Consider the following 19,539-nt stretch of genomic DNA (forward strand, 5'->3'; position numbering starts at 1 on the left):
TTTACTTAGGATTTCTGCACTTATGATTGCACTAGTAAAAATGGTTGGTAGTTTTTTGTTTTGTGAAAGGCTCTAACTTTTTTATCAGGATAAACCTCCCTCCTAGAACGAGTTCTTTCCCTAACTTTTGAAATATACACTCTGTACTATGTAGGAGTTATCTCCTCTTTAATGCTTGGTGGAATTATCCAGTAAAGCTTTTGGATATCATGCCATTTTAGGTGGTTTTCACTAATTCTTCAGATTTTTCATTGGTTAGTATATATTTCAGTTTCTTAACTCTTCTTCAGTTTTGATAATTTAGAATTTCCTCAAAATTGACCATTATATCCAAATTTTCATATATATTAGTACACAATACTCCCTATTAAATTATTCATAATCTCTGTGTTTATGGGTATATTCCTTTTCTCATTCCTTAACATTTGTATTTTACTTCTTGAACAGATTGCCCTATTTTACCAATCCATTTAAGAAAATACTTCTTGTGGTATTAATCACATCTATATTTTAAATTGTGAATCATTAATTTCTTCTCTTATTAATTCCCCCCTCTGCTTTTTAAAAGTTTATTTTTGGTGTTCTAATAAATGAATATAAGAATGTAAATTTTCATCCTGTTTTGGCTGCATCCTGTAAATTTGGTTGATTTTGTCCCCATTTTACATTTGAAACTTTGAAAAGTTATTTTTTAAAAGGTCACTCAGATAAATAGTGGCAATGTAGGAATTCAAATCTACGTGTGATTTACACTGTATCAGACAAGCTCTGTTAAATATATCAGAACAAAAGGCACAGAGACGCAATTCACACAAAAACAAATATACCTATTTAACTATGGAAGGATGCTTATTTGCTTTTTTAAAAAAAGATCTCTATTTATTTGAGAGAGAGAGAGAGAAAGAGAGAGAGAGAGAGTGCATGCAAGCATGAGCAGGGGGAGGAGCAGAGGAAGAGGGAGAAGCAGACCCTCCACTGAGCGGGGAGCCTGAAGTCAAACTTTTAACCACTGAGCCACCCAGGCACACCACTTATTTGCTTTAAATAAAAATATTATTTTTAAACAATGTCATTGCTATTTATACAAAAGAAGATATATAATTGCTAATTTAATTTGGTTAAAATGAAAGTACAAACTGCAACAGTAAGCTGGTAAATGTGTATTAAATGTCATAAAATATTTACAGCCTTCATCATATTAATAACCTCAGATCCTAGCACTTTTCTTTAGGAAATATTTTGTAAGAATAAAATTGCCATATCCATAAAAATAATTGGTCTATGAAAAACAAAAACAATCTAAAGATCCAACAATCCAACCATGAGAAAGTAAAATAATACCACAGAGAAATTCAATGAGATATAGTCATTGAAGAGAATATTAGATGGCATAACATCACAAACTATTTATGGCATAATGCAAACTAAAAAAAATCTAGAAATTAAAACTGAACATGTACTATAACTACTACTATACAAATACATGCATGTGAAAAAGACCAGAAGAAAATATCCCTAACAGCTAACATTGACTGCATTAAGATGATCTTAATATTAATTCAGAAGCAGAGTTCTGATTTTTTTCAAACTACAAGTATAAATAACTTTAAGTGAATGAAAGCAGCTCTGGGTAAAGTAGATGAGAACAGCTGTGAGAAGAACCTTTGCAAAGGAAGTTGTTAGAGCATGATACTCAACCTCAAATACAGAAATAAGAGAGGTGCTAGAGAGACATTTTGACATATAAACTAGCAAACAAAAGGGGCTCATATCAAATAGTCTCGGTCTTCTCATAAATATGGAGTTAGCTATAATTTAAGAAGGATGGAGGGGCAACCTGGGTGGCTCAATCAGTAAAGTGTCCGACTTGTGGTTTCAGCTCAGGTCATGATCTCAGGGTCATGAGACTAAGCCCTGCATTTGGGCTCTGTGCTCTCCTAGGAGTCTGCTTGAGGTTTTCTCTCTCTCTTTTCCTCTGCTCCGCCCCTATCCCCCAACTCTCTCTAGTAAATAAATCTTGAAAAAATAAAAAATAAAAACAAGAATGATGGAGACAAGGTTAGGGTTGACGATTCAGAGAGGAAAAATGGTGAACCCCTGCCACATAAAAGAGGTCTTATCAAGCTTACATTACTAAACCAAGCAAAGGCAAACAGTACACCCAATCAGCAAAAGCAGCTCAGACTTAATAGAAACAGGTAACACAAATAACCAAACAGAAATGGAGACATTGAGAACTACATATCAGCAGTGTTTTTGCTGATACCGCTGCAGCGTACTCTACAAAAATTCCACTCACAGAAGAATCACAAAGGTGCATCACAATTCTCTGGCCAATGTTTTAAGGACTTCCTCTTAATTTGCAGATCGTTCACTCATTTCACTTCAAGGTTTAATGCCATGCTCCTTCTCAAACAGATTCCTACAGAGACTCTGGAAATCCTGAATTCTGACAGGGTGACTGACTAGTTATGGAGCACAGCCGGAGGGACGTCAAGTCAGGTGATGGCTGAGTTTTACTTCCAGTCACATGATGCAGCTGACTATGTCAATCCTCTTTCTCACACTTGCTTTTTGAAAGAAGATGTGTTTAAATAATCTACCCTAGATTTTATGCAGCATTGTAAGAACAGTCGATTAAGGAAATCCTATCATCCAACCCCTCAGGGTTGCACACTCTTTATGCAAAATGTCGTACAAAAACAATTTTAAGTTGCAAAGGAGAAAGAATAAAGATAATACAAATAAAATACAAAGGATTTGAACAGCGAGAGGAAACTCCTTGTGTTAAATTATCAAAATAGTCCTCAAAGCAAATGCTCAATTTTATATAAACTCTTTCCCTTCTATGTGAAACTGAGCACTGCTCTCACAATTTGAAATAAGTGCATTTGGAAGTGAAATAATCTACCTAACTCAAATTCCTATTCAACTGTACGAGGTCCTACCTAGCACCACTGTTATCATTTATTAGTATTCAGACATACAACCTAAACCTAAACTTTTGACTACTATTACAAAGCAGTATGACTTCAATCAAATAAAACTAGATTCCAGAAAGAAAAAGTTTAAATCAGTCTCTGACAGTGAAATGAACAAATAAAAGCAAGCAAACAGAAAAAAGCAAGGGGTGCAGGAAAAAGAGGGAAGTTTGCAAACATCTGCAGGCTGGTCTTTAGTGTTTCCATCACACCCTAGAAAGCTCCAGGCCTGCAAATCACCCACCATCGCATGGAGTCCCATCCCAGGCAATTCCATATACCTACCAACCTAAACCACCTTCCACCCTCCCTCCCTGCTGAGCCCTGGAACACACGTTCTATCTATCGCATGGTCTATCGTCGGCAAACCCTCTCTTCTCAACCCCCCTGAGAGGAACAGTTGTGCATCTTTTTGCTGTAACTGAAACCTTCTTGCCTCCTGATCATACTGCTTCCTACACTAATGCTGAATAACATATAATGTAAAATTAATCTGTAGAATGTTGATCATGGGTATTAAACAGGTAATGCAGAAATTTCTTAATAAATGCAGTAACAGGTATTTTCTTTTATAAATATGAGCAAATGTGAACATATTTTATAATGAGCAAATATGAACATACTTTATAAATATGAGCAAAAGAGAGGTGCCTGGGTGGTTCAGTCAGTTAAGCATCCAAATCTGTATTTCTGCTCAGGTCATGATCTCAGGATCCTGACACTGAGCCCTGCGTCCCTGCTTGGGATTCTTTCTCTCCCTCTGCCCCTCCCTGCCCTAAAAATGAATGAATGAATGAATGAATAAGTGCAAAAGAGTAACAATCTCAGGAAAAACAATTTTTTAAAACTTGTCATTCTAGGGATACCTGGCTGGCTCAGTCGGTGGAGTGTGTAGCTCTTGATGGTGGGGTTGTAGCTTCAAGCCCCATGCAGGGTGGAGACATTACTTAAAAATAAAATCTTAAAAAAAAGCCATCATTCAATAATCTTTCTCTTCTCCCTTTGTTAAAGAACTAAAAAAGATAAAACAGAGAAACACGAGGCAATGGCGGAAGCCGTGTGCCACTGACTTCATGAGGACCGAATACCAGTGAGACCAAATCGAACACAGTCCCCAAGGGCTTACTTCAAGTTTCCTGTCCTGGGAAACAGCAGTGTTGCATAAAGTTAATAACAAATGCTCTGGGGAGATTAATGACGTAGGATTCCAGCTGCATATGGCAAGTAGTGGACATGTGTTCCCTGTGTTCATGCAGCAGGGCCCTGATTTAGAAATACACTGAGAAATTCAAGGAAACCAGGATTCTCCAACAGAATCGAGCATCCCACCAATTTTATGAAATGACTAAATATACTGGACATAGTTGTACTATTTACTGGCTAAGTTAAAATGAAAATACTGCAAAGAAATCCTGATTCCAACACAGCAATTTGTTTCAGTCAACTACAGACGGGTGACAGAAGTCAAGTTCTCCTGAGGGAATGTCCACCACTCTGTCCCCTCATTGTCCTCCTTGGTCACCTCCTACCACATGGGTGTGGCTGGACCTCCCTAGCTAGTCTTCCCACACAGCATCTAACAGCATTCTAACAATATTTACACTTACAGTATGCAGACACAAGGAAAGGCTACCCATGAACACTAAAGTTAGCATCATTCAAAGATAAACATAAAAAAAGAAGTCAAGAAATGACCTCTCGACATATATAACAACATTAGGGACGTCTGGGTGGCTCAGCAGTTGAGTGTCTGCCTTCAGCTCAGGGGTGATCCTGGGGTCCTGAGATCGACTCCTGCATTGGGCTCCCCACGGGGAGCCTGCTTCTCTCTCTGCCTGTGTCTCTGCCTCTCTCTCATGAATAAGTAAATGAAATCTTTAAAAAAAAGAAAAGTTAAAAGGAAGAAAAATCACCCAAAATACTCAAGGCATGAGTATTATTCTGGTAAACCAGGATAATGCTACTTTGATATGTGAGAGGAAGAATATGCACAAAATGAATTTTAGGAAAGCAGTTGCTTTCAAAAGAACTAAAGAATTAATAAGAATTTACCAACAATGTTCAAAAGATGTGCTGCAGTGAAGACAAAGCACCAAAATACAGAAGTACCTTTAATTAAAAAGAGCCACTGTAAATTTAAGCAGAATTAGAAACAGTACAGAACAGAATTATGCTGCCGAAGTTCATGTCAAAGACGGTGAACATGAGTGTTTCCTCTAGAATACATTAAGAGAATGAGACAAGAGAAAGACTGGGTATTTGGTGATCTTAAAGAGAACAAAACAAAAAGGAAAGAACCAAGGCACCAAGAAAAAGGCAAACAAAATAACCTGAACTACAGAAAGACTTGTCAAATGAGTGAGAAAGCTCATCATATGCCAGGCTCACTTAACAAAAGCTAAAAAACATTCACATATAACCCAGCAAAAGTAATGAATTCCAATAGCAATTGACAATTTGCTAACTATTCAGAAAAGAAAAAAAAAAAGCAACATTTACGCAGACAGAAGTCAGGATATAATGTAGCCTATCGACAGCATTTTGAGGGACAAAGGCGTATCCCAGAATTCTAGAACAGGTGAGAGAATCTGCTATGTCCTAGCAACTCAGCATCCAAACACACTTATCTTGATACTTTCTTCCCCACTTCTCTCGCCAGAAATCTTCTTGACTTATAAGCTAGAACCACAATAGCAACCATACTAATAGTAATGACAGAAAAAAAGATTAAGTGACAGGTATGGCTGACAGCACCTCCCTCTCTCTCCAGCAGAGATGGCCCCCTGTGCGACCACGGCTTCCCTGCACACACTCAGCTCCGGCCTCCCGGCCCGCCTGCCCTGCACACTGCAGGCCTCCTGTCTCAGGCCTCTGTGCTCGCTGAGCCATCTGCCTGGGACCCTCCTCCCCCAGCCCTCAGCAAGGTTCAAGGCTTCACATCCCTCACCTGTTCCCTCAGTTACCCTCCTGGTGGGCCTCGCCTGGCTGCACACACATGCCCCCAGCCTGACACCCGTACCCTGGCTCTGTCTCTACAGTATTCCTTACCACAGACCAGTCAGTGCCCGTGGTAGTTACTTCTCCTGTTACTGCCTCCCCCCACTACCACATGGATGGAAATACCACGATGGGAGAGGTTCTGTGTAGTTTCTTCCCTCATGAGCCCAGGGGAATGAGGCTCAATTACTATGTGGTGACTGAATGACGATGTGCAATCAGAAAAATAGAGCAGACTGCTCAGATATGCTTCTTTGTTTTGTTTCATTCTGTTTTAAGTCGATTCCACACCCAGTGCAGAGCCCAATGCAGGGCTTGAACTCATGACCCTGAGATCAAGACCTGAGCTGAGATCTGGAGTCGAATGCTTAACCGACTGAGCCACCCAGGTGCCCCAGAAAATGCTGCTTTTAACAAGGCATGTGACACCGTATCTCACGTTATTATTATTATAGGTGAAATTTCCACGTGTAGCATTGTCCTATTTATGTAATAAACTGAAAAGGGGGCATAGGAAAACAACTGGGAAAAATTACTCAAATTTGTAGCTTCAAACCAGACAAGCAGAGAATGTTAGGTAACAGAAGTCAAGACTGAGGCTTTCCTCAAAGTGTTGGGATGGTCCAAAACAAGATAAAATGGAGCTTAAATAAATGCACAGTCCTACAGTTAAATTTATTTCTAAAAGTCTGTAGACAAATACGTTTTCTTGGTTTTCCTCACTTTACTGACGTTTCCTTCTTAATTTCCTTTGTGAACTTTTCCATGTCTTCTGCACGAAACAACTGGAGTGTCCAGAATTCAGTTCTCACAACTTTTTTTTTCCGTAGACAAACTCCCTGAGTGATGTCTTTCGTCCCAGGTCACTGTCTCTGTGCCACAGACCCCATATACATCTATGTCTCTCTATGGCCTTTCCTCTTGGCTCCACACTAGAAGCACTGGTTTTCTAAATATCTCCAATTTGATGTCTGATAACTCCAATTTCACTTGTTCAAGACTAATGTACTGAGTTCCCAGCCTTGCTCCCCCACTTTCGTCCTGCTGTCTCCCCAACAGTAGTAGAGAGAGACTTCATTCTGTCAGTGCTCAGACCAAACATACTGGGAGTCATTACGGATCCTGTCCTCACACCACAGAGAAGCCATGAGTGAAGCCTGTGAGCTCTTCCTTCTCAGTATGCCCCACATCTGATTACACTTCCCCATGACAGCCCTCACTCCGGTCATCATCGTCCCCTACCTGCACACCCAGACTGTCACTGGGTTGTCTCAGTCCATACGTACCCCCATGTATGCTCTCAGTCCAGCAGCTATCGTGACCTAAAAGTTCCCAAATGTTCTCAGAATTCAACCCACACCTGTACAGTGCATCATGAGGCCTTGAAACCCCCCTCTTTTACCCCAACCCCGTCCCCGCATTACTGTGTCTGCTCCAGCCATGTTGGCCTACCTCAGGACTTTGGTAGCATCTGCCACCTCCTCTTGGATGGTTTTCTTATTCCCTTATGTTCCTGCTCAAATATCAACTTATCAAATAAACTCCCCTGACCACCCTAGGTATATAATAAGCCAGTAAGTCCACTCCAGACTTACCACCACTCTCTAGAACTTACCAGCTTGATTCGTCTATGCATTTATCCTAGAACTTAGCATTGCCTGATATGTATAAATCAAAAAAAAATTTTCAACTGTCAACCACCCCCTTGCATACTGTGAGAACAAAACACTTTTTTGCTCACCACTATATCCCCAGCACCTGGACAACAATGTCTGGCACATAAATGCTCAATTAAGATCTGTTGATTGAATGGCAAGTAAGGAGGAAAACAGGGAGAGAGAGAGAGGGAAGAGAGAGAGGAAGGGTATAAGACTTAATTGACTTAATATAAAAAAATCTTAAGTTTGCTAAAGGATTAGTAAGCAGAAATGCTGGATAATTTCTTTAAAAAGTGAATTCTCCCTTAAAACTGTATTATAGATACATTGTTTCCAAGGAGTTATCTGTCCTGCCTTATGTTACCAGGGTCAGGCCACAACAGGTTTGTAATGTAATGTCACAGCTGCCACCTTCTAAAAATGTATTGATAATGGATATTTTGTCCAGAGAATGTCAACCTAGATGCTAAGGAGGCATTTGGGGGGAAATATTTTAAAAGTAGGTTATACTCCACTGGGAAAGAGGGGACATAACCCCTCTATTTAGAGAGATCTCATATGGAGTATGGTGTATAGTTTCTTTCTTTCTTTCTTTCTTTCTTTCTTTCTTTCTTTCTTTCTTTCTTTCTTTCTCTCTCTCTCTCTCTCTTTCTTTCTCCTTCCTTCCTTCCTTCCTTCCTTCCTTCCTTCCTTCCTTCCTTCCTTCCTTCCCTTTTTTTTGAGTTGCTACAAAAAAGTCAAAAACTATACAAATTAGAAAAGAAAAAAAAAAAGGAAAAACCCATGACAATTAAGGAGAAGTGGTTAGGTTCTAAATGAAAAAGTATCTTACAAAACTCAGAACTGTCTGTGGGTGCAACAATTACCCTCACAAAGAACATGATTTTTGACAATGGACGTTCCCCAAACAGCCCTGTGGCCAACCACTGTCTACCAAAAGGTTGCACTACATATTTCTAAATCTTAATTTCAATTTAAAACAGTGGTGTACTATTATAGAAAGGAATTTCTGTGTATCAGTCTTAAAAACCCTGATGATATGGATTATATTCAGAAAAAAATATTTTAAAGATCTTGGCAACTATTCCATTATTCTATTATTATCTATTATCTACCTATTCTATTATCAGCTCATGTGTATAGTATTTCTCAACTGGAGATATACTTTCTCGAAATGTGGCATAAAATAAGAGAACCTTAATAAAATAACAGCAAAAAGAATAATCTCTATGTATAGTCTTGTCATCATTTCTAATGACCTTAAAAATAGTATGTGGTACTGTGTGAACACACAACATCTCTTCTCTCTTCACCCAAAAAGAAGGTGCTGGCATACTGAGAATGATGTGGCAATGTCATTATCTGAATCTGAGATGTCTTGCAGCAATATTTTGTGTAGCTAAAATATACAGAAATGTATTCACTAAATAAGTCCACTCTTCATCTATACAACTGTTCCACCCAAATGTAACCTAAGTTTATATTTAAAGAATTGGGATGCAATCACAGAATTGGTTATAACACTGTGGTACAAAACCTTTGTATGTGAGGACACTGGAGGCAAAGAGTGTTCTGGCAAACAGCTGAGTAGAGCTTGAACATACTGACATAAGCAAGTTATCAGAAGCACAATTCTAATCTTTGTTGTCAATACAACAAAATGTCAGGAAAACATGTGGATTGGTGAAAACCACCTCTTTGGGGGCATACCTTTCACCATCTCCCTCAAAAACAACACTGAAATCTAAAATTTCTTCAGAATTGTCAGTGTTAAATTGAGGTTAGGCATCTCTTATACTTTGGGTGAAAGAACAAAAGGGACTATTGATGAAGAAATTGTAGATTTCTCCCCCACCACCCCTGATTGGTGAGGTGCATGGTGCTACTTCAGAGATTCGAGATGGCTGCTCTGCTAATAGCAACATTGCAGGATCTTGTGACTCTGCCTGAGTGTGCCTGTTAGAACCCCCTCTTTAGTCTTTGCTGTACTCCCAGTGGCTGCAAAGCTTCCAGGCTGCCCCCTTGAGCCCCCAATACACACAGAAGCACCCAGACTTGGGAAATTTTTCGGGTGTGAGCTCCATTCAGAATGGAGGTCTCCAGTAAAACTCTGAGATTTACAGAAACCTTAAGAATCTGTAAAGGCTGCTACGGACAGAAGGAATTTTGTCCAATCTCCAGCAATGGCCCTGGTCCTTCCAGAGTTGTTCAGATAATCAAAAATCAAGGAATATACCTGTATACGTGATCCTATGAACATTACTTCAGTTTATATTTTATTAATAGTGATGTCTTACCTGAGACTGTATCAAATGCAATCCCAACTGATTATTTTCAATATTCCATGTTCAAGGTCTTTATTGTATACAGAATATACAATTCAAATATTTTTCATATGTAATTATTTCTAACTTTGTAGTACTAAGCACAGTTTGATAAATGCTTTCAGTACTCATGCCCCATAAGCTTTTAAGTTTGGTAAGTCTTTCTTAAAAGTTAACACTAAGTAATTTCTCTTGGACATGAAAACAGTGTATTTAAGACTTCTAAAAGTACTGAGGAATGTCATGTTTTGAATACACAAGCAGTCACCTTTTGTTCTCCTGCAAACAAGATGCAGGAACTCAAAGGCAGGGGCTGAGGAGAGCTGCTCAGTGGGGGAGCGAGCCTGAGGCAGAGGTTCCTGCTCCTTGGCTGGAGCAGCCCAATGCCATGTTGGGAATGCTTGTGTCAGTGTTTGGCTTCTCCTACAATTTTTCAAGAGAAGCCAGAAATCCAGTCTTTACATGCAGTCTCTCAATTTCTAACGTTGGCAACTCATTCAGAACACCCCATAAGCATGTGCAGCCCAGACAAAAGGCAGCTGTTAGCTGTGCTCACTTTGGGCACCTCGACTTTGCAATGGCTCTCCGTCCTGACTGCTCGTACTAATGAGTGATGCTCTGGAGCAGACCCTCAGGGTTTGCCATTATTTTTCTAATACTTTAACATGTGAGAGCAATGAGAAAATGTATGAAAGTATTTATTTCCTATCCTGTGGTGGCAGAAATTATATTCACATTACTTACCCGGCTGACTTCCTTAGGAGCCGATTCATCTGGCGGAAGGAAAAGGAAAGGAAAAACACAATTAGAAACTCTTGAGTAAATTCTGAAATATAGACTATATCACTCACTCTCAATAAACTGGAAGGCTGTTTTGCTATGTTCTCTCTTACAAAATCTAAGAATTTGGCTTAAAAAATTCTATCAAGTAAAGGTTAAACATAATAGAGTTAGATATACAAATAAAATTTGGAAGCAAACGAAATACCACAACAATTCACAGGCCATTCACAGAAGTTCTGAATGGGAACATCTGCAAATAATATTCTAAATGACACAACCACACGGATATCACAAGTGACCATGAACATCTGTGCTGCTGGGGTTAATTACAGCAATTCTTATTTACTGGAGTAAGACATGTCCCTGCATGGCAGCCTGGTCAAGGCACGAAAGACACCTGTCAGCAGGACAGCTTTGACCTGTGAGTCCTGGGCATGGTGGGGCTGCCTGTAGCAGCTTGTTAGCAGCATCTCCCATAAAGCGAGACTGATGGATGGATGTCACCTGGCCTAAGTCGACCCTCCAAGGAGATCTCGCTGTGGGGCGGGCCACATGAAACAGTACGCTTATGTGACCAACAGGGTACAAGAAAAAACTGGCCAAGGCTCCACCATTGGTCACTGGTTTTGAACCAAAGCATATTTATGTGGCCTTTACAGGCAGCACCTGCACTGGGCCTCTCCAGAGCCCTCAACGGGAGGCAGCCTTTAATATAATGCTAGTGCTATCCTGTGTCTCCTTCACTAATCAAATAATCAAATCCTATCTGACTACCACTATCAGCGCACACCGAACATGCCTCCAGACCTCATGTGTTCTGTGTTCCTCCAAAGCACCATCTAATTTATCTCGACACTGACAACATGTCCCACAAGTTCAAATGGCTGTGACTCTTCTTCCTCTTTCAATATCTGCATTAACTGCTGAGTCCTGTTTCTTTTATTCTAATCTTTCTCCAATCTGCTGCCTGCCACCATTTCTACACATAACACCACGTCTAGTGCCAAGTCACATTTTAACCAGCAGCCTCCAGACTGGTTGCTGGATCTAGTATCCACCCTGGCAACCACCACACACACACACACACACACACACACATGCACATACGTGCACGCAAACACATGCACATTCACATGCACACACACGCATACATCTGTCCTGTCCCTCAGAGGCTCCAGAACCTAAAGGAAACTAGATTTCAAAACTGGCTGTGTAAATGACTTTGCCTGGAGCCTTTCCAAAATTACCAAGCTTGGGACTACTGGATAGTAGATGCTCAATAAATAGTCCCTATTGTTTGGCATGACTGTATTAATACACGCTTGCTTAAATATGTTCATCTGATTGCTCCCTAGTGACTTCAGCACTGCATCTGACCCCTCAGAATGTCCCTAAGCATGTCAGAGGAAAAGCACTTAACTCTGCCCTCCACACTGAAGTCACATCACAGCAGAATTTCATCTACTCAATTCCCAACGCTTCACCCTTCCCAAACACCCCCAGAGGGGGGACTATGTGATTTAGTCACTACAACAAATGTATTAACAGATTCTAAAGTTACAGAGGTTTATATGTTCTTAACTTTTCTCTAAGAAATGCAGTGAGCATGGTCAGATGTCCCAGTGGATGAAGAAGCACATAAGGAAAAGCAGCAATTGTGCGAAAAGATTTACTATCAGGAGTGAATGGTACTCAGGGCTGTGGCACTTAGGGACCTCCCACTTTCACAGTCTTCCTCAGATCTGAATGCTGGATCACGGGAAAAAGAATCTCAATGTCCAGATGTCTATAAATGCATGTACCCTTTGTTTTTTCCTTTAGTTTTGCGAGATGTTTCTCAAAACTTGACGCTTGAGTGTGCATTAAGGTAACTCTACCAGTACGTATTTATACACATTGAAGGTGTACCTCCTATGAAATCCTCCAAGGGATTTTTTTCCTCATGAGTTGTTCTTCCCAAGGCTTTTAAAAAAATTATTAAAATGATGTTGAGATTGAAGAGGTTTTCTTCTTTTTTTTCTCTTATTAAATAAATTTCTTTTTCACAGTCATAGACATTTCCTCTCTGGAATTGGTTTTTGTTTTCTTGTTTATTCATCCCACCAGAATGTGAGCTCCGTGAGAATAGAGATACATGCCTGGCATATAATGATTCCATAGTACATATTTGTTGAATAAACAAATGTTAATTGAACCTCTAAAGCTGCATAAAAATTAGTGTCTGCTGTTGTGAACATTTTTGTTACTAATTTGATGCTCATGAATTATTCAAAATCTTGCATACATGGCAATTTCTTACTTTTCCATAATCCCCAACACCTTTCATTTTAAAGCAAACTTCATTGCTGAGCTGTGTGAAATATGGTTTCAACAATCCAGTCCTGACTGTGTGTTGGAAGTACAGAGACATTTCAGTCATGGGTTCTTAGAAGGAGACATTCTTAGCCCTGGGCTCTTAACCTGGAATTACTAGATGATTTGCAAGGACTTATGAACCACATGAGGAGAATGGGATGATCTTTCTGCTCCGTTAATTTGAAAATGTCCTTATGGAAAAAACTGTTTTTCAGAATCAAATTATTTTGTCAGGATATTAAGTCAAAATTAAGTACTTATAAATCTTTAAATCTGTGCATATATTTGTACTTTATTTATTTTTTATTTTTTAATAAATTTATTTTTATTGGTGTTCAATTTACCAACATACAGAATAACACCCAGTGCTCATCCCGTCAAGTGCCCCCCTCAGTGCCCGTCACCCATTCACCCCCACCCCCCGCCCTCCTCCCCTTCCACCACCCCTAGTTTGTTTCCCAGAACCCTCCTGTACTTTTATTTTTGTGATCACTTTAGATCATGCTTTGATATCAAGTGGGATTTCAGGAATGAATCCAAATATAGTTAAAACATAAAGGAATTTATACTCTGATGGCTGATTTGAAGTTCTATGGCTGCTTATCATGGTCTTTGCTCTGTGTTTAGTTTTGTGGCATTATTACTCTATGTTCCAAGAATGTGTTTTGAACAACTTCTACTTTTTAAATTGATCAATCGTTTCCTTGAAGTTTAACATACACTTTTACTAAATCTTCCATGGACAAGTTTAATTTCAGCGCTTATTCTGCAGTATAAGAAGGGAAGTTCAAGATGTCACATATTGATACTGTGCCTCCAAAGAAAAAAGGAAGGACTTCACTGTGTCTCTGTCCCATAAAACTGTCTACTCACTTCACTTTGAGGGTTTTGCAGGTGTTCTAATATACCTAAATGGAGCATATCTGTTGTCTCATTATGGAAAATACTTATTTCCCAAGAAAATTAACTAACTAGGCATTTTTTAACATAAAATTGACTGTTGAACAACATGAATGGGTTTTAACTGAACGGATCCACTTATACATGGATTTTTTTTTGACAAATATACTACAGTACTGTAAATGTATTTTCTCTTACAGTTTTCTTAATATTTTCTGTTCTCTGGCATATTGCAGGACTACCATACATACATTAACATACGAAATGTGTTAATCTACTGTTTATGTTATTAGTATGGTTTTTTTTCTGGTCAACAGGAGGCTATTAGTAGATAAGTTTGGGGGAGTCAAAGGTTACATGTAGATTTTTGACTGTGGTGGGGGACAGGTCAGCACCCCTAAGTGCCATGGTGTTCTGTTCAAGGGTCAATTGTACTTCTATCTCCTAGGAGCTGGCATGGCTCTGTTCAGCCTCTTCCAACCATTCCTGCATTCTGCAGGAGCTGTGGAGCTTGTCTAAAGACAGCTGTCTTCTTACAATGCACTCTTAATGATTCAATCCCCAAATAGTCATCAGACATGTAATACATGTCAGATACTGAATAAATGTCTCAGTTGGCCCAATCAGTTTGAAGGGAAGAACTTAAATTTCATGGCTCTGAGAGAACCACAAGCATAATGACTGGCCCTAGCGTATCAATCATGAGGGGAGTCAGCCTGAAATCAGCCGACCTTGAAGCCTGGTCCACCTAGGGGCTCCTACATATGTGAGAGTTAATTTACCTATTTATTTAGCTGATTTTAGGAGGTCGAACTAAAAACTTTAGGAGGTCGAACTTTCTTGTTACCTCAAAAAAGCATGAAGGAATGTTAACAAGATGTTACTAGAACATTACTTTTATAACACTAATTTAACACACTGTTACTTAAAAGCTCCAGAAAGTTCTTCCATTCCTACCAAAAAATAAACAAATTCCTTTGCTAAGGATTTAAGTCCTCACAGTTTGGTTCTGCTCTGTTTTTCCAACTGGAGTATACAGCACATGGGACTCCCTTCCCACTCCAGTAAGACTAGTCTTACTAGAGAGTTCCAAGCATGTTTTGCTAACTCTTAACTCAAAATCTTCGTATCTTCAAACAGTAATTACTGAGTATCTACTAAAAGCCTGGCACTACTCTAGGTGCCTACAATATATCTCAGACCAAAAGAAAAAGAAAATAATCCTGTCCTCATGAAGCTTTATTTTAAAGGCAGAAGGGTGTCCGTAAACATGATAAAACACTAAATTATGCAGGAAGTTCTCAGGGCTCAATGCTTTAAAGTGGGGAACAAAGGGGCACACGTTAAGAAGCACTGGAGAACAGGTTAGGGGGAGTGGGCTGGAGAGCAGGTTAGGGGGAGTGGGGGAGGTAGGGGGCCAGAAAGCAGGAAGGAGTGGGCAGAGTGGGCCTCCTCCAGGTGTTGAGCTACAAAAACAGCTACCTGAGGAAAGTGTCTTCTAACCAGAGGGATCAGCCTGAGCAAAGACCCTGAGACCTGAGCATCCCTGCTGTTTCTTGTCAAAGTCTCAGCTTGCATTGTGCCCATGTCTCTCCCCGTTCAATCTGAATTACATTCTGCCTTCTGTTGATAGCTAGACACACGTGGGTGACTTAACATCTTGATTGAATAAAAGTTCTTGAAGACAAGAGACATCTAATATTTCTTTCCCATTACTGAAGAAAAAAGGCATTCCAAAAAATGATTCTTGAATGATTAAGATACAGATAAGAATGCTTCTGCATGCAGGGTATTTTTCTTCAGACGTCACCAGAGTGGTAAAACACTAGAGGATCATCGCTTTTGCCCGTGGTCTGTAACTTCTTAGTGTGACTCATAAGGACACCAATCACATTGCTTTCTCTCTTAATTTTTTAACAGTAAATGCGGGGCAGAAATGGAACAACATAAGCCACGTAATCAAGAACTTAAGCACCAGGTTAGCTAGTTTGTGCCAATAAACCCTCTACTTTGCAGAGTCACTAATGAGGAAACATGAAATAAACTATACATTTCTGGCTAATTGAAAGGTATAAAGAACTATATACTTGTAATATTCCTGGTCAAAAAAAACAAAGGGGGAGAGGAATATCTAAGTCCACAAGCTGTAGCATAAGAAAGGAAAAGTTGTTATTTTTTCCTTGAAGGACTATAATGATTTTTAATAACTCGGAAAATCATGTTTTCTAGCATATGCTATTGTATTCTTTTGTACTTAATTCTACCTAAATAGAACGAGACCGTTCCTAGTGAGAGTTAGTCTACGAAGCTTTCCAATTCTATAAATTAAAAGCCATCAGGCTTAAAATGGTATACTGAGAAGTACAGGTGTTTTTCTATACATATAAAATGTAATAATTTACAAAGTAGTTTCCTTATATTTTATTTTGTAGATATGAGGATTAGGAATATGTACGGTAAATAAGAGCTATACATATAAGATAATAGAGTTCCTCTCTTATAGCTAACAGAAAATAGGGTAGCCCGGGTGGTTCAGTGGTTTAGCGCCGCCTTCAGCCCAGGGTGTGATCCTGGAGACCCGGGATCGAGTCCCACATCAGGCTCCCTGCATGGAGCCTGCTTCTTCCTCTGCCTGTGTCTCTGCCTCTGTCTCTCTGTCTCTCTCTGTCCCTAATAAATAAATAAACTATTTAAAAAAAGAAAATAATATACATATGTCCGATTTCACTTATCGAGGCCGCAGAAGCAAAGCTCAAGAAAGGTATCGTGACACAACCACCACGTTTTTTTCATTCTTTTGTACATAGTATAGAACTTATTAGTTCTAAGTGACCAAGAACTGTGTTGAGTCCATGACTGAACTTTTGTGTCCTAATTATTATCTGGATTGGCAACATGCTTGTGAGTAAATTGAACTGACTTTAAAGTTCACCATCAGAGAAATCTGAGTGAACCCATCCCAGACAGGCTAATATGCAGTAATGTTTTAAGTTGATTTTAATTTCTCAATTGATACTATCTGGGCTATTAAAATATATGAACAATTCTATCACCCTGACAGGAGAAACTGAAGTTATTAAATGTAAACTCTGTTAACATTTGGGAAATTATACAGTCTTAACATGGGAAATCTGTACTAAATAATGCCTTCCAAAATTCATAGTTTCAGGTGGCTAAGAAGCTGTAAGCTACTAAGAAATTTTAGAAATTATAAATAAAGAATTATTGACCTTTCCTAAAACTCTTACAATGTTTATGCATTTTAGGAATGCTTTTTATTTTGTTGCCTCAATATTGAGGAAGTGGGTAAATGAGAAATCCAAAAGCTTACCTGTCTTATTTATAAAAATGATAGGGCTTAGTATCAAAGTCTATACAGTCTGGGAGTTTTCTGAGGATGGAAACTGTACCAGCTGTACTGCTCACTTCCCTACTCCCAAGATTCTCTGGAGTACATGAGATTCCACACAATATACATATGTCAACAGAGATCAGAACTGAAAACTGAAAATTGTACAAAATCCTGGCACTAAATAGATGATAAACCTCAAAAACTCAGAAAAAGGTTTAAACTTTGCTGACTCAATCATATTTTGAATTGCAATCACAATATTAATAAATAAGTTGGAAATGTGTTGCTAAAGTTTTTAGCTGTCTGCAAAACTCCATTTTTAAAACTAAGGTTCAAGTGATTCTTGGGTCTGCCATAGCCTACTTCCTACCAACTTCATTTTCACATTTTTGGACTTCTACTCGAAAGCTGTTCAAAGGAAAAGATAAAGGACTTTATTAAGTTTCTACCAAGTTGCTTCGTGTTCATTCCACCCACCCTGCAGTAGACAGAGGGAGTTTAGAATTCCGCCATTTCTTTTTAGTTTGTCCATATAAGGAAAACGGCAAGACTTTTGAAGAGTCTCACTTTATTAAAAAATAAAAATTCTCAATGCCTGAAGAAAGGTAAGGATTGTGAGTGGTTTTCTTCTGCTTCAGAGCAGCCGGCTGGCAGCACAGGAAGCCTGTTTGGGGACAGGGTCTGCTGGGGCCAAAGGGAGCCACGTGGTCTCAGCACAGAGAGTGAGTGAGGGTGGCCCGGTGTGAGATACACTTACACCAGAGAACTGCTTATCCTCTACCAATGTGTTCATTTATGTTGCACACAGGTCTTCTTTAGTAGTGATACCAGCCCAAGGAGTAAAACAAACCAGGCAGACGCTAGTGTTCCTGAGGCATTAACACAAAATACTCAAAATGAAAAATGAATTTAATCATCCACAATTTTCAACAAATTGGCTCTTTCTTGTTACCACAATCCTACTCCTTCAACATTTCTAGTATCGCTTATGAAAAGTATGACTTCTAGATAATTCTGTATTAAAAGATTTTTAATTTGAAAGTAATAGCAGTTTACAGCTGAATCACCGAATGCTTACTTTCCCTTTGTCTGAAGTTTGATATGGATAATATTCGCTACAGTATGAAAATACTATGCCACTTTTGCTCATGAAGGATTAACTGCTACAGAAACTGTCTTCCAGTCATAAGTAGAAAACCAGACAAAATACATGAAACAAAAGCTTTTAGACACTGGTCAGCATGCGGCAGTTCCACACTGTAATCCCAGAGATAAAACATCTGAAAAGAACTTCAACGCTTATTCAGGATAAAAGCTCACAGGGAAATAGGAATTTAAGGGCATCTATGAGAAGCCTACAGCTGCCGCCATACCTGATGGTGAAAGATGAAATGCTTCCCCTTAAGATATGGAAGTAAGTAAGAATATTTACTTCACCATTCCTATGCAACATCATACTAGAGGTTCTAGCCAGCAAAATAAGACAAAAAAGAGTGTGTGGGGCTGCATGTATCTAGATAGACACACACATATAAACTTACAAGTTAAATAAAATTTATATTACATATAATGTCAATATTGTATGTATGGTATAGATTGGATTAGACAGAAAAAATAACACTCTTTATTCATATGATAGCTCGGGTTGGAAGTCCTAAGGAATTTACCAAAAACCCGATAGGAATGTAAGTAAGTGAATTTAGTAAGGTCATAAGATGCATGATCAGAAAAATCCAAGTACCAAATAGAGAAGCATACTGTTTATATAATACAAATGACCCAGAAAAGCCAAGTCAATTCTGAAAACTACAGAGGTTGTAGAAGTTGCACTTCATTCCAAAAGTCTCTACAGTGACATCAATCAAAGCTGGTGGGACTTCTCTGCATGTCCCAGCAGCACTAGTCCCTTGTCTATTTGATGACAGGCATCTTCACAGGTGTGAGGTAAAATAACACTGTAGTTTTCTATTTGCATTTCCCTGATGGTAAGGGATATTAATGTTCTATACTTTATACATGATTTTATTTGTCAATTATACCTCAACAGAGCTGAAACAAAAATAAAATACCTTGATGGTACCAACGTAACGACAGACAGTCGGTGAGCCGAAATAGAGAATCCAGGAATAGACGTATGCATATATGTGATTTTTCAACAAAAGTACCAAAGTTATTCACTGGAGAAGGGA

The 19,539-nt window shown here is 39.0% G+C and overlaps 1 protein-coding gene across 1 annotated transcript in view; it reads right to left on the bottom strand.

Moving 5' to 3' along the window:
* Positions 1-19,539, bottom strand: part of PDE10A (phosphodiesterase 10A) — a 298,525-nt gene that overhangs the window by 108,012 nt on the left and 170,974 nt on the right. The window contains 1 exon segment of the mRNA XM_038526520.1: positions 10,705-10,733. Within this exon segment, the coding sequence (XP_038382448.1) occupies positions 10,705-10,733 (29 nt within the window).

This window comes from Canis lupus, chromosome 1, assembly GCF_011100685.1.
Source record: "Canis lupus familiaris isolate Mischka breed German Shepherd chromosome 1, alternate assembly UU_Cfam_GSD_1.0, whole genome shotgun sequence".
Classification (NCBI taxonomy): Eukaryota; Metazoa; Chordata; class Mammalia; order Carnivora; family Canidae; genus Canis; species Canis lupus.